General features: G+C 39.6%; 1 protein-coding gene across 2 annotated transcripts in view; it reads left to right on the top strand.

Moving 5' to 3' along the window:
* The window catches only part of LOC140495865 (U3 small nucleolar RNA-associated protein 14 homolog A), a 70957-nt gene extending 49504 nt beyond the window's left edge, over positions 1–21453 (top strand). For both annotated transcript variants that reach the window (XM_072595070.1, XM_072595069.1), the window contains 5 exons: positions 4038–4115; positions 7162–8037; positions 14266–14456; positions 16681–16780; positions 20969–21453. In XM_072595070.1, coding sequence (XP_072451171.1) covers positions 4038–4115; positions 7162–8037; positions 14266–14456; positions 16681–16780; positions 20969–21223 — 1500 coding nt within the window. In that variant the 3' untranslated portion in view covers positions 21224–21453. The remainder of the gene's footprint in view (positions 1–4037; positions 4116–7161; positions 8038–14265; positions 14457–16680; positions 16781–20968) is intronic.
* Positions 21454–21771: the final 318 nt, after the last annotated feature.

The following is a 21771-nucleotide window of genomic DNA, read 5'->3' as shown; positions in this document are numbered from 1 at the left end:
ATTTATCCACCTTTACCTGTTTCAAGACATCCAGCACTTCCTCCTCTGTAATCTGAACATTTTGCATGATGTCACCATCTATTTCCCTATAGTCAATACCTTCCATATCCTTTTCCACAGTAAATACAGATGCAACATACTCATTTAGTATCTCGATTAGAGGTTACTAATCCTGCTTTTCAGATGCTGCCTGAACTGCTGTGCTTTTCCAGCACCACTCTAATCTAGAATCTGGTTTCCTGCATCTGCAGTCCTTGTTTTTAACTCATTTAGTATCTCCCCCATTTTCTACGGCTCTACAAGTGGAAGCATCCAGCCTGACAATTCCCCTCAGGATCTTGCATGTTTCAATAATCTCATTCTTCAAAGTCACAATGGATGCAGACACAAACTATCCAACCTTTCCTCAAAGATCATCTGTTCGTCCCAGTTTCATGAACTTTCTCTGAATTGCTTATCTGCCTATCATTTCTGAAGTAAGGAGAGCTAACCTGTATATAGTATCACAATATGGTCTCAATAATACCTGTTTTGGAATTATAGCAAAACTTTGCTGCTTGTCTATTCTATTTTTCATGCAATTAATGACGACATGTAATTCCTCAATCACTTTGTATCCTCGCTTGTTAACTTTGTGATTGTGTACTAGGATAGCCAGATTCCTCCGTGCTCAACATTTTGCAATCTTTTTCTATTTACATAATATGCTGCTTTTCTATTCTTTCTGCAAAATTCATGTTTTCCTCCATATGTTCTGTCTATAAAATGTTTACCCCTCCATTTGTTTCAGGAGTTTGCAGAGATATGGATAAGTTGCGTTCCCTTTACAGCTTGGGTTTCCTACCTCTCTTTGTGTCATCAGCAAATTTATCAGCCTAAATTTGGTTGCTTCATCCAAGTGATTTCTATGATTTGTAAATACCTGTGGTAATTCGTGCCTCCAGCATACCAACCAGAAGATGACACATTTATCCCTCTTTGATTCCTGTCAGAGGATATGTTATCCTCTAACTATGAGCTCTTCTTTCGTACACAACCTTTGTTGTGCCATTATTTACAAATGTCTTCTGGAAATCCACATACACCACATCTAGAAGTTTCCCTTTATCCATGTTGCTTATTATTTCTTCAAATAACTCTAGTAAATTAGTCAAATATGATTTCCCTTTCACAAAATCATGCTGACCGTACCTGATTGTATTACCACTTTCTAAGTGCCCTGTCTAGTCTCCTTTATAATAAATTCTACAAATTTGCCAATGACAGATGTTAAAATAATTAGCTTGCAGTTATCTGTTTTCTGTTTTGTTCCTTTGTTGAAAAGCAGAGCTATATTGCAATTGACCAATCCAATGGGACTTTTAATGGAGCAATACAAAAATGATGGCTTTGCTATGTCAAAATGCAGTATAGCAGATAGCCAAGGGAACACACTAGATGACAGAGAGGTAAAAGTTGGGATTAGCTCACAAAAATAAAAGTCTTCAAGTGCAACACTTTAGGGAGGGAGGAGTCATAGAAAGTAGTGAGATTTTGAGAAGAAAGAGATCAGCAAGGTAGCTGGGAAGATAAGTTTATGGCGTTTTGGGACAGCTGCATCTTTTAGATTCAGCTATTCGAGATCTCCCTGAGTGCAATGATCTTATAGAAAAAGTGCCTTTAAGAAGTGGCAATGATTGTAACATGATTGAATTTCATCTTCAATTTGAAGGAGAGAAGACTTGGTCTAAGTGTAACATCTTAAACTTATGAAAATGCAGTTGGCTAAAGTTTAAACATAGTCGCAAATGTTTAAGCACATACTTAATTTTGTTCAACAAAAGATAAATTCCAATGAGAAAGATCTGACTTCTGTCTCTCAAACCTAGGATCCTGTGGTGAAATCCATTTAATCCTGGTAAATTGTCAACCTTTAATTTTAATACTTTTCTCAGTGCCTTTTCTGTGGGGAATTGTTTTAGCTCCTCCCTCCCTTTCACCCCCATGTTGATATTTATTTCTGTGGTGTTAATTATGTATTTACAGTGTAGAGACGCATGATATCTGTTCAACAAAACTGCCATTTTCCTATTTCTCTCTACTAATTCCTCACATTCCGTTTTAGAGGACTCTGTGTTTCACTTTTTCCTTTATGAATACTTGTGGAAACTATTACAATCTATTTTTAAAATCTAACTGGCTTTCTCTCCTAATACATTTTTAGTCATAGTTATTTTTTAAAAAAGCAAACAATCTATCTACTGACCTATCACATCTTTAGAGTTGTGCACTTTTTCTTTGAATTTGATACACTCTTTAACAAGCTTAGTTAACCACAAATGATATATCCTTCTTGAATCTTCCTTATTGGAATTTATCTTTTGTTGAACATAATGAAGTATAAATTTAAATGTTTTGGGCATAAGCCCTCCATCAGAGTAATGAGAAGTCATAGTTAAACCCTTATTATATTCGGCATTCTTATTTAATCAAATGTGAAAAGTTGTGAAATGTTTCATTCATCCTGTTTTAATGATAGCTAATGGCACAGGGAGTTTTCTTATTCGTTTTCAGATTAAATTCCAAACCGTTTTGATGATTGACATAACGTACCAGGAACTATGACAACTTTAAAAGTCAATGCTCATAAATGAATTTTACTACTTATCAAATAATGGTTTTGAAATTGCTGCACCAGATATTAAACTTATTAATGTGTTTGTTTGCCTTTCAAGTAATTTATCATTAATTTCAGCCACCATATCAAGCATATAGTTTGTAATAATTTAACCTAGAACCTTTTGTGCAATCAAGAGGTGAATAAAACTTTGCAGCAGGTAACTTGGAATAATGGCATTGCTTAGTTATAAGAAATTTACAAGAACAGCTACCATTAACAGGAAGAGATGTGTGGAAAGTGGAAATGAGGCAAAGAACTAAGACGGGAATGAGCTATGGGAAAGGGAGCAAAGCAGGAAAAGAGAGAGAACACATACAGACAAAGAAAGTATTTGCCTGGGCTTAGAAGGTTGAAGAGAGAGTGATGGGAGGCAGAGTGGAATTCTGATTTTAATTGGATAGTTTCAAAGTGAGCATGTTTCATATCACCTAAGCTATGCAAGGATTCAGAACGACTTCTGTTAAGTATTTGTAGTGGTAGTATGAATATCAACTAACCAACTGTCTCAAAAGTATAGGAGTTTCCATACAGAGACCAGTGAAGTTTAATCTGCTATCAGGTCATAATGCTTCCTGTTCAGAATCTTTTCAACTGGTACTTCACTGAAATTATACAGCATGGACAAGTGATTAAAATAATTAATATATTTCTGTTCTGTGTAGCAGAACATCAAAACAATTCACCATTTCTATATTTTAGTGCATTTTTCGTGTATGGAGGAAAACAAATAATCAGAGACAACCTCTCAAGGGGACCTGTAATTGGCAGATCATTAGGTTGCTTGTATATAATGACGCCAGTGATGCTTATGTGCTTATAATATTTCACATTGACACAGATTCATGCTTGTGCTTGGCACTGACACAGCATTCATTCAGTATTGCCTATGAAACCATGAACATAACATTCATTCAGCCTTACCCAAGAAAACACATCATTGTTTCTATAAAAAAAGTGTTTTTTTTTTAGAAAGACTGGCACATCAAGGTTTGTGATAAGATCCAAAGCCACAGCAAAAAGATTGTTTAATTTCAGAAACACAATCCATCAGCCTTTTGACATAAATGAGGAACATGAGAATTTGGAGAAGAAACCAACTGACTTGAGTTGCTTTGAAGGTTGCAATTTGTTGCACCATGTAGTTTGAGGTTAACTTTTTATGTTATGGAAGTCTTTGGATGGCTTGACTCTTAAAAAGCTTGTATCAGCGCCATGTTTTTGAATTAATAATTCAGGATCTTGTCTGAAATCATTGAATTTCCTCTTCAGCTGTGAAATGGAAAATTAGCTACAATTATAATGTTCAGTCTACGATTTACAGGCAATCTATCTGTTATAAAGCTGCATTTTTGTCACAGTTTTTTTTTCTCATTGTTAGGAACGAATGACACTTCGACATCAAAACAGTGGAAAGTGGGCCAAATCTAAGATTATCATGGCAAAATATGATACTGAGGTAGAGTATTCTTCTGTACTTGATAGCAATGCCTTGTGCCTTGCACAATCTATGTTTCTGCTAAGGTGTGGCTTTGTAAGTAAAGCAGAAATTTCTGGAAGTGCAAGTCTGGTCAGTGGTAATGTTTGGTTCTTTCCAAATTTTTAGCTAGTTTCTCCATGCCCATACATTTTCCTGCAACAAAAGATATTTGTTGACTCTTAACAGATCTAACAAGGTATGTGGTTTTGCAACATTCCAATTCAATTTGTAAGTGTTTCAACTTTCCTCAAGGTTGATATTTTTACATTTTGGAGCTGTAATTTTGCAGGCCTCATAAAATGTTATGCATTACACGATGTAGTTGATCGTTGTAATCACTTTATATACACATGCAGAGAATCTAGCCTTGCTTTGCAGTTAACTTGCATTATGAAACACACAAAATTGCAGTCTTGCAACCTTCAAATGGCAAGAATCCAGAGTGGAAATCAATTTTAGTGAAGAATTATTTTTAAAAAATTTTAAAAATTTTTAAAAATTATTCTCCTCCTCCACCTGCCCCCCCTACCACCACCACCAAGCAAAAGCAAAATGAGTTCCAGATCCGTGATCACAAAGCGTGTTACCTAATATTTCCCCTACTCTACACAGTGATATCTTCCTTAGATTGGATTGTAAGAAGTAGGAACAGGAGTATGCCAATCAGCCTCTCCGATCTGATCTTGTCATTCAATAAGCTATTGACTGATCATTGACTTACATTGCATTTTTCTGCCCAATTCCCTTGATTCCATTAGAGTGCAGAAGTCTATCTCCACCTCAAATGTATTAAATTATGCAGCATCCACAACATTTTGGGATGCAGCATTCCAATGATTCACAACTGCTGAGTGAATAAATTCCTCCTCCTGTCAGTCTTAAGAGTCATAGGGGGCACTGTCTTTATCCTGGCACTTTGTCCCCTACTTATAATTTCTAAAGCAGTGGAACAATCTTGAAATATCTACTTTGTTAAAATCTTAAGTTACAATGGACCAACTGTCATTCTAAATCCAGAGTATAAGTCCAATCAGGCCATTTTGCATCTTCAGCCAGTCATCTTGTGCTAGGAATCAATCTAGATGAACTCATCCAGAGCGGCAACACATTCACACTCCCTAGACTAGCAAGAAACCTGTTCTAGAGCTCAGTGAATCAGGACAAAACCAAATCCTTTTTTCTGGCTTTTAGCCTGTTTCTGTTCATCTCTATCTTGCATAATCTCTCTTTATGATTTTATCTAATTCAAGTAGTGTATCCACACAAAGTCTAGTCCTCGAATTATTTTAATCAAATCTGTCCAAAATTGAAGTTTTCTCTAAGTATCTTGACCCAGGTCTGTAAGCCTGCCATTTTGGGGCAGCGCGGTCGCTCAGTAGGTAGCACTGCTGCCTCACAGTGCCAGGGACCTGGGTTCAATTCCTGCCTCTGGTGATTGTCTGTGTGGAGTTTGCACATTCTTCCTGTGTCTGTGTGGGTTTCCTCCAGGTGTCCGGGTTTCCTCACACAATCCAAAGATGTGCAGGTCAGGTGAATTGGCCATGCTAAATTGCCCATAGTGTTAGGTGCATTAGTCAGGGGTAAATGAAGGGGAATGGGTCTGAGTGGGTTACTCTTCAGAGGGTCGGTGTGGACTTGTTGGGCCAAATGGCTTGTGTCCATACTGTAGGGAATCTAATATTAACAAGAGTCTTTTAAAATGTTCCTCATTCTTGTGGTCTTCCTCTGAACCAAGACTTCTATATCTCCTACAATATGAGCAAACTAAAACTGTCCATTGTATTCTAGATGAGGACTAGCCAAAGTCATTTTTAAGGCTGTAGATAAATATTGAATTGTCCTAATAGTATGTACAATACTCTTGGCCAATATTATATGCTCGTAGAATCATACAGCACAGAAGCAGACCCTTCAGTCCAATCGGTTGATGTCAACCATATGGAAACTTATTAGGTCCTCCACATATTCAACAGACGTCAGATGTTTGCATATATGAGCCTAGTCGTACATCTGTGGATAATCATACATGTTATCAATAAATGCTACCTGACCAATCTGAGTCTTTAATTCTCATCTGTATTTCCAACCTCAGCAAAATCTCTTATCTGGGAATTTAAATGCCTATTCCCTGAATGCCTTCATCCAAATTATAATCAAGTGCAAAAGTGCTAATGCTCTTCCTCAAGGAGTTAGGCAGTACTCAGTATCATCGTACAGTCACTGTCATTGACCAACCTTCTGGCTACAAGATTGCAATTATTTTTTCTTTCATACCCATGGGATCTGCTCCTTTAATCCGATGGGAATTTATCTTATACGTTAGCCTTTTGTGTGGCAACTTGCAGAAAACCAAATATTGACAGAAATATCTAAATACTATTTAGAGGAAAAGGAAGCTGGCCAGTCTTAATTGTCTCTGCACTCTTTTTCTGTCTGGAGCCATTTCACCCCAGCCCTATTAGCTGAATATGCAAAGTCAAGGCCTCCATTGCAACCATTGTAGCTGTTTAGGAAAACGTTTTTTGTTTGCAGCATAAACTTCAATTTCACTAGAAGTATTACATGTTCCGAGAAGTGTGGTATTGTATATTTGTCTTTCAATAGAACTGTTTCCTTGCAATATCAATCATTCCTTTTAACTAAAAGTGATGCTTTTACTGATACATGATAATGGCACATGATAGTGGAATGGTGGATGTGTATGTTGATGAAATCAAGTTTATTATGAATTAGAGCATTTCACACAGTGTGCATACTGATAGAAGTACAAGATGTGGATTGGCGCCGAAAATGAATTGTTAAGTTTGAGTGGTCTCCTATCTAAGTGCAGGGAATTTCTTACATTTTATTAAAGATTGTATTTTTGAGACCTGCTGTTAAAATTCCTGATTTGCGAATTATGTTCGGAAAATGAATTTATTATTTAATGGAATTGAAATACATCAGTTCGCTGTATGGCATACGCCAAGAAATCAAAAGCAGTTTTTATTTAACTTATTCTGTTAATATGGTCTATTTTGACTAGGCCCGCAGTGCAATTCGGAAGCAGCTGGAGCAGAATAAAAGGCTCACGACAAAAGTGCAAGCTCCATCAGAAAGTGAGGATGAAGTTGAACCTGAGGTCAACAGGGATGAGACTGTTCCAGATTTTGTGAATGATCCTGAGATGAATGCAGTCGCAAATCCTTGGATGCTGGGAAAATTGAGTGCTAATCCAAAGCGCTTTGAAGCGCGAGAAACTGAGATTGTCGCTCCTGCAAAGAATGATGAGAATGAAGGCTCAGATGATGAGGAGAACCTTTCTGAAGATGAGTTATTGCTGCAAGAGTTTGAGAAACGGCGGAGAATTCATAAAGAAGGTGATGGTGAACTGGCTGGATCATCTGTTTTTGTAGATGAGAGCAAAGATGAGGAAAGTATGAGAAATAATGAAGACAAGGAAAGGGGGGCAGTCCCTGATGACCAAAGTGAGAAAGAGCAGTATCTTGAAGACGTGAATGAGTTTAATCACCTTTTTCAGAAATTGATTGAGAACAAATCTGATCCTATGTCAAGAAACCCTAAAAAGTATCAAAGGAAAAATAAAAAAATGGCACTTGAGAAAAGTGAGGAGGATGTGCAGATGCTAGAAAAGCCAGAAGAACCCATACTAGATGAACAGTTAGAGCGCAAAAGGACAGTGGAAGATTTGGAAACTTTGATTCAGGAAGAATGTCATGATCTTAATGAGGCCTCAGCCTTGGATACACCACGGATCAGTGAAGATGCAGTCGATTCAGAAAATAAAACAAATGCTACAACTGAAGGTAGAATGAACCAGCTCATCAATCCTAAGAACGTATTGAATGTTACATCCAAAAGCATTAAAATGCCTTTGGTTCCTACAGCAGTAGAAGAGGAGGTAAGAGAATTAGTGATGAGATTTCCCTGAATTTAATATATGTTAACTAATTGATTATTGATGGAGATAAGAAGGATCTCTGGTTACTGTTTTTTGATTCGTCAGCCCACTGGTCGCTTTCCAGCTTTGCTTTGGCGTATAATCTAATGGTCATTACAGGAACAGGACAATCATTACCTTTAAGCTGAGAGTCCAGAGTCAGTACTAACAATGCTAAAGCAATGATGCACTTTGTTGTATCTTATCAGTCTGCTTCATGTATAAAAATGATCCTGGAAACATAATTTTCACAATGGTAGAAAATTTTTTAAACATTAAGACACATTCTAATTGTGTAAATGATAGTTAAATTTGGACGTGGTTCTACTTAAGCACTGGGGCAACCCTGTTTCCAATATAATGTTGCTGTTAATAGAGAGATTCATTTTAACTTTAGTATTTTGTTGCAGTATTGCAAACAACATCCCAATAATTTCTGTTTTGAAATGCAGTCAATCCTCTGTGTGTGAAATCCCAATTTGCCGATCCACACCAAAAATAAACAGCAACAAAAATCAACTTTCATGGGCCAAAATCACCCATCTGCAATTTTTAGTCCTATTTTAAACAAACTCTGCACATGACTTTCTTCATTCACAGGCGTTTGTTGGAACAGAACCCTCACAGGAGAAAAACTGTGTAGCTGTATTAAAATAGTTGTATCACCTCCTATCATAAGTTTTTGGCTTATTGTTTAACTTCCATTTATTTTCTAGTATTGAAAAGATTGTCAAGATATAGTATGTAATTTGTCTCATCTTTCCCTGCCAGCTACAGTCATAAAGGTTGTTTGGCATTGGGGAAACTACTTTGGCATTGAGCACTCATTATCATATCTGTTTGCTGTGGGTAACAAGACCAATAATTTTAGTTATGTCTGCATTGGTCCATTTTCTCTCAATTTGGTATGTATATAAAGGCAAATTAAATCTACAATTATCTGTCAATTTGAATTTGATTGAAAGTTTTATATAATGCTGTGTGGGTCTGTTTCTGTCTGACTTTGTGCTATTTTTACTCTTTTTGTTTTGGGTAACTATACTGGTTATTCTCATGTGAGTTTTACATTGAACATTCAACCAATCAAGTTCAATTATTATCCAAGATACCCTCAGAATTATAAAATTCCAAGAAACTTTAAACACCAAAATATGTTAAATTGTTTCTAACCTGTCTTGTAGTATGGTGTTTGTAGGTAACATAGTACTCTGGTGCCATACTCATTTACACTCATAGAATCCCTATAGTGTGAAAGTAGGCCATTCGGCCCATAGGGTCCACATCAACCATCCTAAGAGCATCCCACCCAGATCCACCCATCATTGTAACTCTACATTTCCCACGGCTAATCTGCAAACCCTGGACAATTTAGCATGGCGAATATCCCTAACCTGCGCATCTTTCGACTGTGGGAGGAAACCCATACAGACACTGAGAACATGCAAACTCCACACAGATAATCGCCGAAGGAATCAATCATGGGTCCCTGGCCCTGTGAGACAGCAATGCTGACCACTGAGCCCCTGTGCCACCCATTTCTTTTTAGAATCCTTACAGGGTGTAACCAGCATCTTTTCATGAAACAAAAGGAGTTATGGAATGAAGGATGAAATAAGAGAGCTAACTTAGCGTTAAAAAAAATTAATGTTGGGAGCTTTCTTCATACAAACCTTACCTCTCTGTGCAGCCCAGTCTCTCAAGTTGCGGTCGGTAGTCTCCAAGACACTTTGTTCTGTAAGGGTTTTGATTTGTCACGGAAAAATATGTACAATTCAAGTGAGTACTTTGTGAGCATTTCAGTTGCCATCATTGAGCTTAATTAAAAATGAATATAGAAAGATGATTTTGGGGTAACCAAATAATAAGAGATGACCTGACCAAAATTGTCCCCTTATTCTTTCTGTTATGGTAATCCATAATTATTATAGCAACAAACTAAATTGAACCAATCCAACAATTCTAATTCAATTATTTTAATTAGAATTTGTGGAGAAATTGTGACTGAATTCATAGGCATATTAATGCTTTGTAACAGAAAAAGCATAAAAACTGACCTGGTCAATCACCAAGGTCAAAACAATGACTGCAGATGCTGGAAACCAGACTTTGGATTAGTGGTGCTGGAAGAGCACAGCAGTTCAGGCAGCATCCAAGGAGCAGCAAAATCGACGTTTCGGGCAAAAGCCCTTCATCAGGAATAAAGGCAGAGAGCCTGAAGCGTGGAGAGATAAGCTAGAGGAGGGTGGGGGTGGGGAGAAAGTAGCATGGAGTACAATAGGTGAGTGGGGGAGGGGATGAAGGTGATAGGTCAGGAAGGAGGGTGGAGTGGATAGGTGGAAAAGAAGATAGGCAGGTAGGACAAGTCATGGGGACAGTGCTGAGCAGGAAGTTTGGAACTAGGGTGAGGTGGGGGAAGGGGAAATGAGGAAACTGTTGAAGTCCACATTGATGCCCTGGGGTTGAAGTGTTCCGAGGCGGAAGATGAGGCGTTCTTCCTCCAGGCGTCTGGTGGTGAGGGAGCGGCGGTGAAGGAGCCCCAGGACCTTCATGTCCTCGGCAGAGTGGGAGGGGGAGTTGAAATGTTGGGCCACGGGATGGTTTGGTTGATTGGTGCGGGTGTCTCGGAAATGTTCCCTAAAGCGCTCTGCTAGGAGGCATCCAGTCTCCCCAATGTAGAGGAGACCGCATCAGGAGCAACGGATACAATAAATGATGTTAGTGGATGCGCAGGTAAAACTTTGATGGATGTGGAAGGCTCCTTTAGGGCCTTGGATGGAGGTGAGGGAGGAGGTGTGGGCGCAGGTTTTGCGATTCCTGCAGTGGCGGGGAAGGTGCCAGGATGGGAGGGTGGGTTTTAGGGGGGTGCGGACCTGACCAGGTAGTCACGGAGGGAACGGTCTTTGCGGAAGGCGGAAAGGGGAGGGGAGGGAAATATATCCCTGGAGGTGGGGTCTTTTTGGAGGTGGCGGAAATGCTGGTGGATGATTTGGCTTATGCGAAGGTTGGTAGGGTGGAAGGTGAGCACCAGGGGCGTTCTGTCCTTATTACAGTTGGAGGGGTGGGGTCTGAGGGCAGAGGTGCAGGATGTGGACAAGATGCGTTGGAGGGCATCTTTAACCACGTGGGAAGGGAAATTGCGGTCTCTAAAGAAGGAGGCCATCTGGTGTGTTCTGTGGTGGAACTGGTCCTCCTGGGAGCAGATACAGCGGAGGAATTGGGAATACGGGATGGCATTTTTGCAAGAGGTAGGGTGGGAAGAGGTGTAATTCAGGTAGTTGTGGGAGTTTGTAAAAAATGTCAGTGTCAAGTCGGTCATCATTAATGGAGATTTAGAGGCCCAGGAAGGGGAGGGAGGTGTCAGAGATGGTCCAGGTAAATTTAAGGTCAGGGTTGAATGTGTTGGTGAAGTTGATGAATTGCTCAACCTCCTCGCGGGAGCACGAGGTGGTGCCAATGCAGTCATCAATGTAGCGGAGGAAGAGGTGGGGAGTGGTGCCGGTGTAATTACGGAAGATGGACTGTTCTATGTAGCCAACAAAGAGACGGGCATGGCTACCCCTTTGGTCTGGAGGAAGTGGGAGGATTCGAAGGAGAAATTGTTAAGGGTGAGGACCAGTTCGGCCAAACAAATGAGAGTGTCGGTGGAAGGGTACTGTTGGGGATTTTGGGAGAGGAAAAAGTGGAGGGCATGGAGGCCCTGGTCATGGCGGATGGAGGTGTGGAGGGATTGGTTATCCATGGTGAAGATGAGGCGTTGGGGGCCGGGGAAACGGAAGTCTTGGAGGAGCTGGAGGGCGTGGATGGTGTCTCAAACGTATATGGGGAGTTTCTGGACTAGGGGGGAATAGGACAGTGTCTAGGTAGGTAGAAATTAGTTCAGTGGGGCAGGAGCATGCTGAGAGAATGGGTCAGCCAGGGTGGTCTGGCTTGTGGATCTTGGGAAGGAGGGAGAACCAGGCAGTGCGGGGTTCCCGGACTATGAGGTTGGAAGCTGTGGGTGGGAGATCTCCTGAGGTGATGAGGTTCTGTATGGTTTGGGAGATGATGGTTTGGTGATGGGGGGTGGGGTCATGGTTGAGGGAGCGGTAGGAAGAGGTGTCCTCGAGTTGGCATTTGGCTTCAGCGGTGTAGAGGTCAGTGCGCCAGACTATCACTGCGCCCCCTTTATCTGCTGGCTTGATGGTGAGAAGGTCAATCACCACACAATGCTTACTCTCAGATATCAGTAAAGTGGGGGCATCATCACTGCAGTCAAGCAGTGCTTGCTTTGCAATAATTTGCTCATTGCACAATTTTGGTTCCACTAGAGCAACTCAACTCAACTCAACCTCAGTAGAACCTTAGTTCAAATGTGAACATGAAGTGAATCCCAGAGGGATGATGAGTGTTTGCCATTGTCATCAATGTCTGAGTTTGGCATCAAGGAGCCCTAGCAAAACTCGAGTCCATGGGAATCAAGGGGTAATGAGTGTACGGAGTCATGTCTAGCATAAGGGGAAAGATGGTTGTGGTTGTTACAAGTCAGTCACCTTAGATCCAGAGCATCTCTATAGGAATTCCTGTGAGTGATATCCTAGGCTCAACCTTCCTTGGCTGCTATGTCACTAGTATCTTGACCAGTGGGCAGCACAGTGGCTCAATGGTTAGCACTGCTGCCTCACAGCATCAGGGGCCCGGCTTCTACTCTCCCTTCGGACAACTGTCTATGTGGAGTTTGCACATTCTCCCCCACGTCTGCATGGGTTTCCTCCGGGTGCTCCGGTTTCCTCCCACAGTCCAAAGATGTGCAGGTTAGGTGAATTGGCCATGCTAAATTGCCTGTAGTGTTAGGTACATTAGTCAGGGGTAAATACAGGGTAGGGGTGTGGGTCTGGGTGGGTTACTCTTCGGAGGGTCGGTATGGACTTGTTAGGCCGAAGGGTCCGTTTCCATATTGTAGAAAGTCTAATCTAATCCAATCATTGGAAGGTAGTGGTGATCAATCTAAGTGAACAATGTTCAGCTTTATTTGCGACTCCTCAGTACTGAAGTCCATGTTCAAATGAAGCAAGACCTGGTCTATATCCCATTTGGGCAGACCTGTCCCAATAATATTCATGCCACACAAGTGTCAGGTATTGACCATCTCCCACAAGACCGAATCTTAACGATTGCCCCTCGACATTCAATAACGTTACCATCACTGAATCCCTTATCAACATTCTGGTCAATAAACATTGACCAGAAACCCAACTAGCCATATAAATACAGTGGCTACAAGAGCAGGTCCAAAGCTAGGAATCTTGAAGGGAGTAACTCACCTGCTCATTCTCCAAAGCCTGTCCCCACCACCTTTAAGGCACAAGTCAGGAGTGTACTGGAATACTCTCCACTTGCTGGATCAGTGCAAATCCAAAAACACTCCATCTTGACATGATCCAGCACAAAAAGCAGTCCAATTAATTGTCACCACATCCACAGACATTCAGTCTCCCCACCACTGATCTTCAGTAGCAGCAAGTTTATACTATCTGTGCACTGCAGAAGTTCACCAAGGCTTTAGACAACACTTCCCAAACCCATGAGCACTATCATGCAGAACTAAGGCAGCAGATATGTGGGAACACTGCCAGCTGCAAGTTCCTCTCCAAGCCACTCACCATCTTGGAAGCTCCTTCAGTGTTGATCAAAATCCTGGAACTCCCTCCTTACCAGTGTCAAAGGGAGACCTACATCAGGTGGCTGGCAGTGGTCAAGAATGCAGCTCACCACTACCTTTTCAAGGGCACCTAGAAATGGCAACAGAGACTGGAACACAGTAAGCAAGATTGTTACAAACTGTGAAGGAGTCATGTTACACTATCTAGCTGAAAGTTTTCTTTTCAGCAAAGATTTAGATGTTTGAGAAGTCTTTTGCTTCTATGTGCACAACTAAAATTAGACTTAGAACTTTGTGAGCAGTCTTGTCGTTGTGTTTCAGTATCGCTGAGAATGATCCAGGAGCAAAATGATGGAGATTATGGCTCTCAACAAGAAATCAATGAATAACTTTGACAAATAACAGCAACATACATAATTAAAATATTGCATGTTGGATTACTTAATAATATACTTCAAATTGAGGTATAAAACGTGATTGGTAAATAGAACATCTATTTAAAAATTACATTGACCCTCTGTTGAAATAATTTTCAACTTCTTCTTTATTAGAATGAAGAATATGAAGACCAGCGCACAGTCATTCAGGAGGCCTTTGCATCAGATGATGTCATTGATGATTTCATAAAAGATAAACAAAAGCATGTTGATGCTAGCAAACCAAAAGACATTGACTTAACCTTACCGGGGTGGGGTGAGTGGGGAGGACAAGGTCTCCAACCAAGTGCAAAGAAAAGAAAAAGGTAGGTCCTTTGGGAAATGATCATGCTGTGGACGGTTCTCTGCTGGTTAATTACAATATAAATTTTAGCCTTTGTCTGATGAAATATTCAATGTTCACTCCAGTTGCAACCAATATTAATTCTAAGTCAGTTGATATCTTTTAAAAGTGATTTGATTCAATAACCATGAAAAAAAGGACTTCTGTCTACAGTGGTCTAAAGTCTATTTGATTCATTCATAAGAGTAAAGAATAGTATGAGGAAATCAACATTGGGCAGACCTACCTCCACGGCCACCAGAAGTTGTAATGATGCTGTGGAAGATGTTCATTTGCAACCAGAAGACTGGCATTTTCAAAGCTCTTGAAAACCACATAGGAAAGAAACGAAGTGTCAAATGGATGGACATCACTGCAGCATTTCTGATTTGTTCTTCTCAACTAGTATTATTTTACCAAGCTTAACTGGTTGGAAAAGTTCCTCCCTAAAATTGTACCAAATCTATTGACTTCTTGACATGTTATTGTAGCAACTTACTAATTACAATATTTTTATCCAATTATTGCATAATTTTCTTAGAGTACCTTGCCCTGTCTCAAGAATTACGATCGGAATCTGGAAATGGGCTAAGATTTCCAGATACAGCACAGAAAATTAAGAAAATGTTGAGAATGACTGTAAGATTATGTAAAACAGTATTTAATGAGGTGATTACAGGCCTGTGTTGAGGAATGTTTTGGTGTATCTCCAAATTAATTTCAAACCATGTGGATGAAGAGAAAAAAGTTGGAAGCTGCAAACAGTGATTTTGGAGATGTGTCAAGTGCTTCAAATATTTTACCAAGTTCAATTAGATCAGTGTCTGAATTATGTAGACTTTCAATCAAACATTGATTTTAGACCATATCTTGGCTCCATCTTGTTATTTCTTTTGTTTTGCTTTTTCAGTCTAATATGGGTTCTTTCTTAATCTTTTCGTGGTATACAGTTTTTTTTAATGTAGCAATTTGCACTTTGTTTGGATATGACTTTTGATTATACATGTCATGACTTTTTTTTTCTGTTAGTGAAATATTTTTATTTCGTTTTCCTTCTCTTCACCCATCGCAATTCCATAAGACCATAAGACCATGAGACATAGGAGTGGAAGTAAGGCCATTCGGCCCATCGAGTCCACTCCGCCATTCAATCATGGCTGATGCGTATTTCAGCTCCACTTACCAGCATTCTCCCCGTAGCCCTTAATTCCTCTAGACAACAAGAATCTATCAATCTCGGTATATTCATCTTTGTTTTCCTTGCCCCATCCCTTCCACTAGTTTAAAAACTTTAGCATTTCTGGATTCCCTCTGTTTTGATTTCTTCCCACTATATTGCTGTCTGATCCACATTTTCCCAGCATCTGTGTTTTTATTTTACAATTTCCAGTATCCAAAATAATTTTTTTTTGTTAGCTTAAGGAAATGTTATCCATAATTGCAAAGGATGCTAAAGTGGAAATGGTAGTAAGTATTCTGAGAAGTAAAAAAAACTGCTAAGAGTGTTAGTAATTGTTCTTTTTAAAAAATAGATGAAAATTATGCTTTGAATATGTAAAAGCATATTTTGAGGGTTCTGAAATTCTCAAAGTTAGACGTTCGAAAGCAGTTGCTCAAGTAGGTAAGACAATAAAGATTGGCCAATACTGGCCTTTATGGCAAAAGGTATAGAATGTAATTCTGGCGAACAGAACCACGACAACGAGCACCCGAGCTACAAATCTTTTCACAAACTTTGTATAGAATGTAAGATCGTAAATATAGTACTGTGGGCAGTTTTGGGTTACAGAGTAGAAGTAGGATTGAAATAATTGAATCTATAGTATGGATTCACTCCTAAGCTGTTTGGAATGAGGGAATGCAAATGTAGAAACAATCCAAGTTCTTTTGTCTGTCTTCATTACAACAGAATTGCTTGCAGTGTGATTGAGGTGTTCAAAATTCAAATTATTGAACAGGGAAGATTGAAACCAGTTACTTTGTGTTTTCTACGGTGTGGCATGATTATTATGTGATTTAGAACAGTATCTGGGAGAGCATCAAAACAAAATGGTATTTCCATATTTGAACAAATCTAAAATTGAAACAGAACATTTGGTAAATGTATTTTGGAAGGTTTTATTTTTTGGGGGGGGTGGGGGGGGTGGTAAATGTAGATAACATCATCTTGCCTCGCTCTGATTGTACTCTCGCTGTTGCTTCTCTAGGTTCCGCATTAAAGCTGCTCCACCTCCACCCAGGAAGGATCAACATTTACCAAATGTTATAATCAATGAGAAGCGAGACATTGGAGTTGCAGCACACCAGGTAAGGGGGAATTTGCGCTCTTATTCTCAAGATTTCATAAATATACAGTCCATTTCATGGAATAAATAAGTATGGTATTCAAACTTGAAAACTTTGACAGTCAATTCAGGAAATCTATATTTGCTGGTAAATTAATAACTGGAACCCATAAATTTGAGGTTACTGTCAGCATTGATTATAATTGATTTGGATGGGGAGGGAAGAAGTATTGAGCAACAATGGTGTGATGCAGAGAATCTTAACCTATAATTTGCGATAAATCCAGTTTACGGCCCACCCCAGTACTCACTGAACTATCTTGGCTCCTCCTTAAAATTCCCATTCTTGTTTACAAATCTCTCTATACCCCCAGCCCATCCTATTTCTGTAATTTCCTCCAGCCCAATAGCTCATTGACATATTTGCGCTAATTCTAGTCACTGCAGTATATCTGATTTTAATTGTTTTGTCATTAATTGGGAATTCAGTTTAGCAGTTGAATTTCTAATCTCTGAAATTGCCTTTTTAAAACTCTCCACGCTCCACACTCTCTCCTTTGCTTTCCGCCTTTTAAAATTGATTTGTCGTCAAGCTTTTGTTCATCTGCTAAATGTCTTGTTATTTGGCCTAGTGTCGGATTTTGCTTTAGTGCTCCCTTGAAGCACTGTAGGATGTCCAAAAATGTTAAAAGTTAAATATGTTATTAATATATTGCCTTGTCAAAGATCATATAAGCAGAATCTACAAAAGCTTTCAAAACAAGCAAATTAATAATTGAAAAGAGAATAGAAAATACAGTCGAGTATGAGGAAAAAAGCCATCATTTCCAGCAAACTGGATAGATTAGTGAACAGGCACAGATCTAGGCCCCCGATTATGCTGTCAAATTCTGTAGCACTGACTTTAAGTAGATTTTATTTGAGGTTCCTACATTGGCTACTCTAGATTTTCTTTGAATTCACATCCTGTATTACACCGCTAAAAAGAATTTCCAATAAAATGCAACAAATTAAGCTTGAAGAAGAGTCCTACTGTTCATTTGAATCTCTGCTATGGTTTTCTCAAAGAGTGCCAGCCCCCAGTTCTGAAGTGGAGCATGTGATGAGGGTGCACAGAATTAGTTTCATTGTTTTACGCCTTCATAAGAGTGTTGTCATCGATCCTTCACTGCCATTTGTGAATAATGGGTAAATTCAAATTGGAAGGAAACTCCAGATTTTTTTACAGTATTCTTTTAAACTATTGCTGGACCTCTTGCTAAGATATTTGTATCATCGATAGTCACAGGTGAGGTGCCGGAACACAGGAGGTTGGTTAACGTGGTGCCACTCTTTAAGAAGGGTAGTAAGGTCAAGCCAGGATACTATAGAACAGGGAGCCTGATGTTGGTAGTGGGCACGTTGTTGGAGTGATTCCTGACGGACGGGATGTACATGTATTTGGAAAGGCAAGGACTGATTAGGGATAGTCAACATGGCTTTGTGCGTGGGAAATCATGTCTCACAAACTTGATTGAGTTTTTTGAAGAAGTAACAAAGAGGATTGATGAGGGCAGAACGGTAGATATGATCTATATGGACTTCAGTAAGGCATTTGACAAGGTTCCCCATGGAAGACTGGTTAGCAAGGTTAGATCTCACTGAATAAAGGGAGAACTAGCCATTTGGATACAGAACTGGCTCAAAGGTGGAAGATGGGTGGCGGGTGGAAGATTGTTTTTCAGACTGGTGGCCTGTGACCAGTGGTGTGCCACAAGGATCGGTGCTGGATCCTCTTCTTTTTATCATTTATATAAATGATTTGGATGCGAGCATAAGAGGTACAGTTAGTAAGTTTGCAGATGACACTAAAATTGGAGATGAAATGGATGGCGAAGAAGGTTACCTCAGATTACAACAGGATCTTGACCAGATGGGCCAAGAAGTGGCAGGTGGAGTTTAATTCAGATAAATACAAGGTGCTACATTTTGGGAAAGCAAATCTTAGCAGGACTTATGCACTTAATGGTAAGGTCCTAGAGAGTGTTGCTGAACAAAGAGACCTTGGAGTGCAGCTTCATAGCTCCTTGAAAGTAGAGTCGCAGGTAGACAGGATAGTGAAGAAGGCATTTGGTATGTTTCCTTTATTGGTCAGAGTATTGAGTATAGGAGTTGGGAGGTCATGTTTTGGCTGCACAGGACATTGGTTGGAATATTGCGTGCAGTTCTGGTCTCCTTCCTATCGGAAAGATGTCGTGAAACTTGAAAGGGTTCAGAAAAGATTTACAAGGATGTTGCCTGGGTTGGAGGATTTGAGCTCTGGGGAGAGGCTGAACCGGCTGGGGCTGTTTTCCCTGGAGCGTTGGAGGCTGAGGTTTACAAAATTGAGGGGTGTGGATAGGATAAATAGACAAAGTCTTTTCCCTGACGTGGGGGGGGAGTCCAAAACTAGAGGGCATAGATTTAGGGTGAGAGGGGAAAGCTATAAAAGGGACCTATGGGGCAACCTTTTCACGCAGAGGGTGTTACGTGTATGGAATGAGCTGTCAAAAGAAGTGGTGGAGGCTGGTACAATTGCAACATTAAAAGGCATTTGGATGGGTATATGAATAGGAAGGGTTTGGTAGAATTTGGTCTGGGTGCTGGCTGGTGGGACTAGATTGAGTTGGTATATCTGGTTGGGATGGACGAGTTGGACCGAATGGTCTGTTTCCATGCTGTACATCTTTATGACTCTAAATGTGTCGAGTGTTGTAAATCTCTGCTTTTCTTAATCTTCTCAGCGCACTGTTACAGCTCTGAAATAATCATAAACAGTTTCTAAATAACTGGTCAGTGACTCTTCCATTGCATTCTGTCACTCAATTGAGCAATCTTCGTACATGTCTTATCAGTACAAGTTGGTAAACCAGTCCATTTGGAAGGTATCATGCTGTTCCTGATATCAACATATGCACTTTTCAGCAATGGTTACTGAGGAAGTGGCAGTTTTTCCTACCATACGAGTGCTGAACTCAATGTATCTCACCTATTACCTAATACCTATACCAGTTAGGTAATACTTTGTATTACCTAATTGATAATCACTATTTCTTGAGATTGTACTTGAGACATTTTTAATCTATGCAGACCCATTTTTTACTGGTCAGTAAAATTAGTGTTTGGAAAGCAGACGAGAAGCAAAGACTAAATGTAATTAGGTCATTCTTAAGTTGGCAGTCTGTGATTAGAGGAGTGCCCCAAAAATCAGTACTCTGGTTTTTTAATGCCTGTGAACACATATTGTAATGTATTAATTTGCTGACAATACAAAACAAAGTAGAAACGTGACTTGTGAGGAGAGCCTGTAGAATGCTCTACCACAGTAGGTTGTGGAGGCCAACTCACTGAATATAGTCAAGAAGGAGGTGTATTTGTATGTTGTAAAGGTGGGATATGGGGAGACTGACTGCAGGAGTATGGCATTGAGCTAGATGATCAGCCATGATCACATTGAATGGTAGAGTAAACACCAAATAGTTTACTCCTGCTTTAAATTTGTGTCTAGTTTTGATCTCCATATTTAAGGGATGATATACTTGCATTGGAGGCAGTATGGTATGGTACGTTTTCACTAGATAAATCCTAAGGCTGAAAGGGGTGTCTTAAGAGAGGCCTATACTGCCTGGAGTTTGGAAGAATGAGGTGACCTGATTTAACATAGAAGATTCTGAAGTGATTTAACAGGATAGATATTAGTTAGGTGTTTTTGCTGGCTGGACACGCAGTCATGTTATTAGAATGTGTCGTTGATTATTTAGCAGTGCAAAACACAGGAAAAAAAGTCTTTGCTCAAAGGGTTATGATCTTTACAATTCTGAAGTAGAGTTCAAGATACTCAGTCACAGGTTATGTTTAAGCATGTGAGAAGCAAAATTTTGGTCCTTGAGATCTGAGAAATGTGGAGAGATCAAGAAAGTGGAGTTAAAACCCAAAAAGAGTCATGATTACATTGAATGGCAAAAAATGCTTTATGAGCCACGTAGTCTACTGTTTGTCTGTTTTCATGTCTGAGCTGTTGATAGCTAAGACTGTAATTTTAGTAAAATGCATATAATCCTTGTTACGTTCTATTTTGACAAATTCTTTATGTATCAATTACTACTTGATGAGAATAGACTCCATCACCTTATGATTAGTGTATAAATTATTTTGTCTGGTACTAAACTCTGAATTATTTGTTTTGATGCAGGTAAATGAACTGCCTTTCCCATACTCGCATCAGAATCAGTTTGAAAAGAGTATCTGTGTCCCTATTGGGAGTACATGGAATACTGAGAAAGTCATGCAGAAGTTAACGCTGCCAAAGGTTGTGACAAAAATGGGAACAATAATTGAACCAATCTCTGAAGATGCTTTGCTTCAAGATAAGAAGAAAACTATGAAATCAAAAGTCAAACAGAACCCTCCTAAACGCAGAAAAATACAGAATAAATCATCTCGCTGATGAAAAGCATTATTGCTTACTGTCATTTCTAGAGTGTCCAGCTGATGGTGATCATGGATTTTTATCATTCCATTACAGAGTGTAGTTAAATTTAGCAACTGGACCAGAATTTTGTCTTGGCATTTCCGCAAATTGTGCTATAGCCCTGTGGCTGTCATCTTTAGTGGAATGATGAATGAACAGATAGAAACATGTCAGCTCACATCACAATAAAAGCAGTTTTATAATTATCATTTGGAAAGTCTTTATCTTATTCTGCAGGAGAGGCTCACTTGTGATGGCCCTTATTATCGCAGAAGAGCCTCATGACTGTACTACACCAGGGAATGGTAAGACACTACTGGATAGATTGGAAGATCCATAAAGTATAAAGCATAACATTTTGTACTAAAAAGAGCAATATTCCTCCCAATAAAACTGCAGTGTTACAATGTGTACCTCCTACCATACCAAGAGTAGAGATGGAGAGGTGTGATTTTTAATGACCACTTCTTCCCCTTTCCTGAAATGTTTCCCTATCATTACACAGTTGACGTATTTTACAAGTG

This window comes from Chiloscyllium punctatum, chromosome 25 (genome assembly GCF_047496795.1).
Source record: "Chiloscyllium punctatum isolate Juve2018m chromosome 25, sChiPun1.3, whole genome shotgun sequence".
In the NCBI taxonomy this organism is placed as follows: Eukaryota; Metazoa; Chordata; class Chondrichthyes; order Orectolobiformes; family Hemiscylliidae; genus Chiloscyllium; species Chiloscyllium punctatum.
Note: the sequence above shows the minus strand (reverse complement) of the source record. Positions and strands in the feature narration are given on the sequence as shown.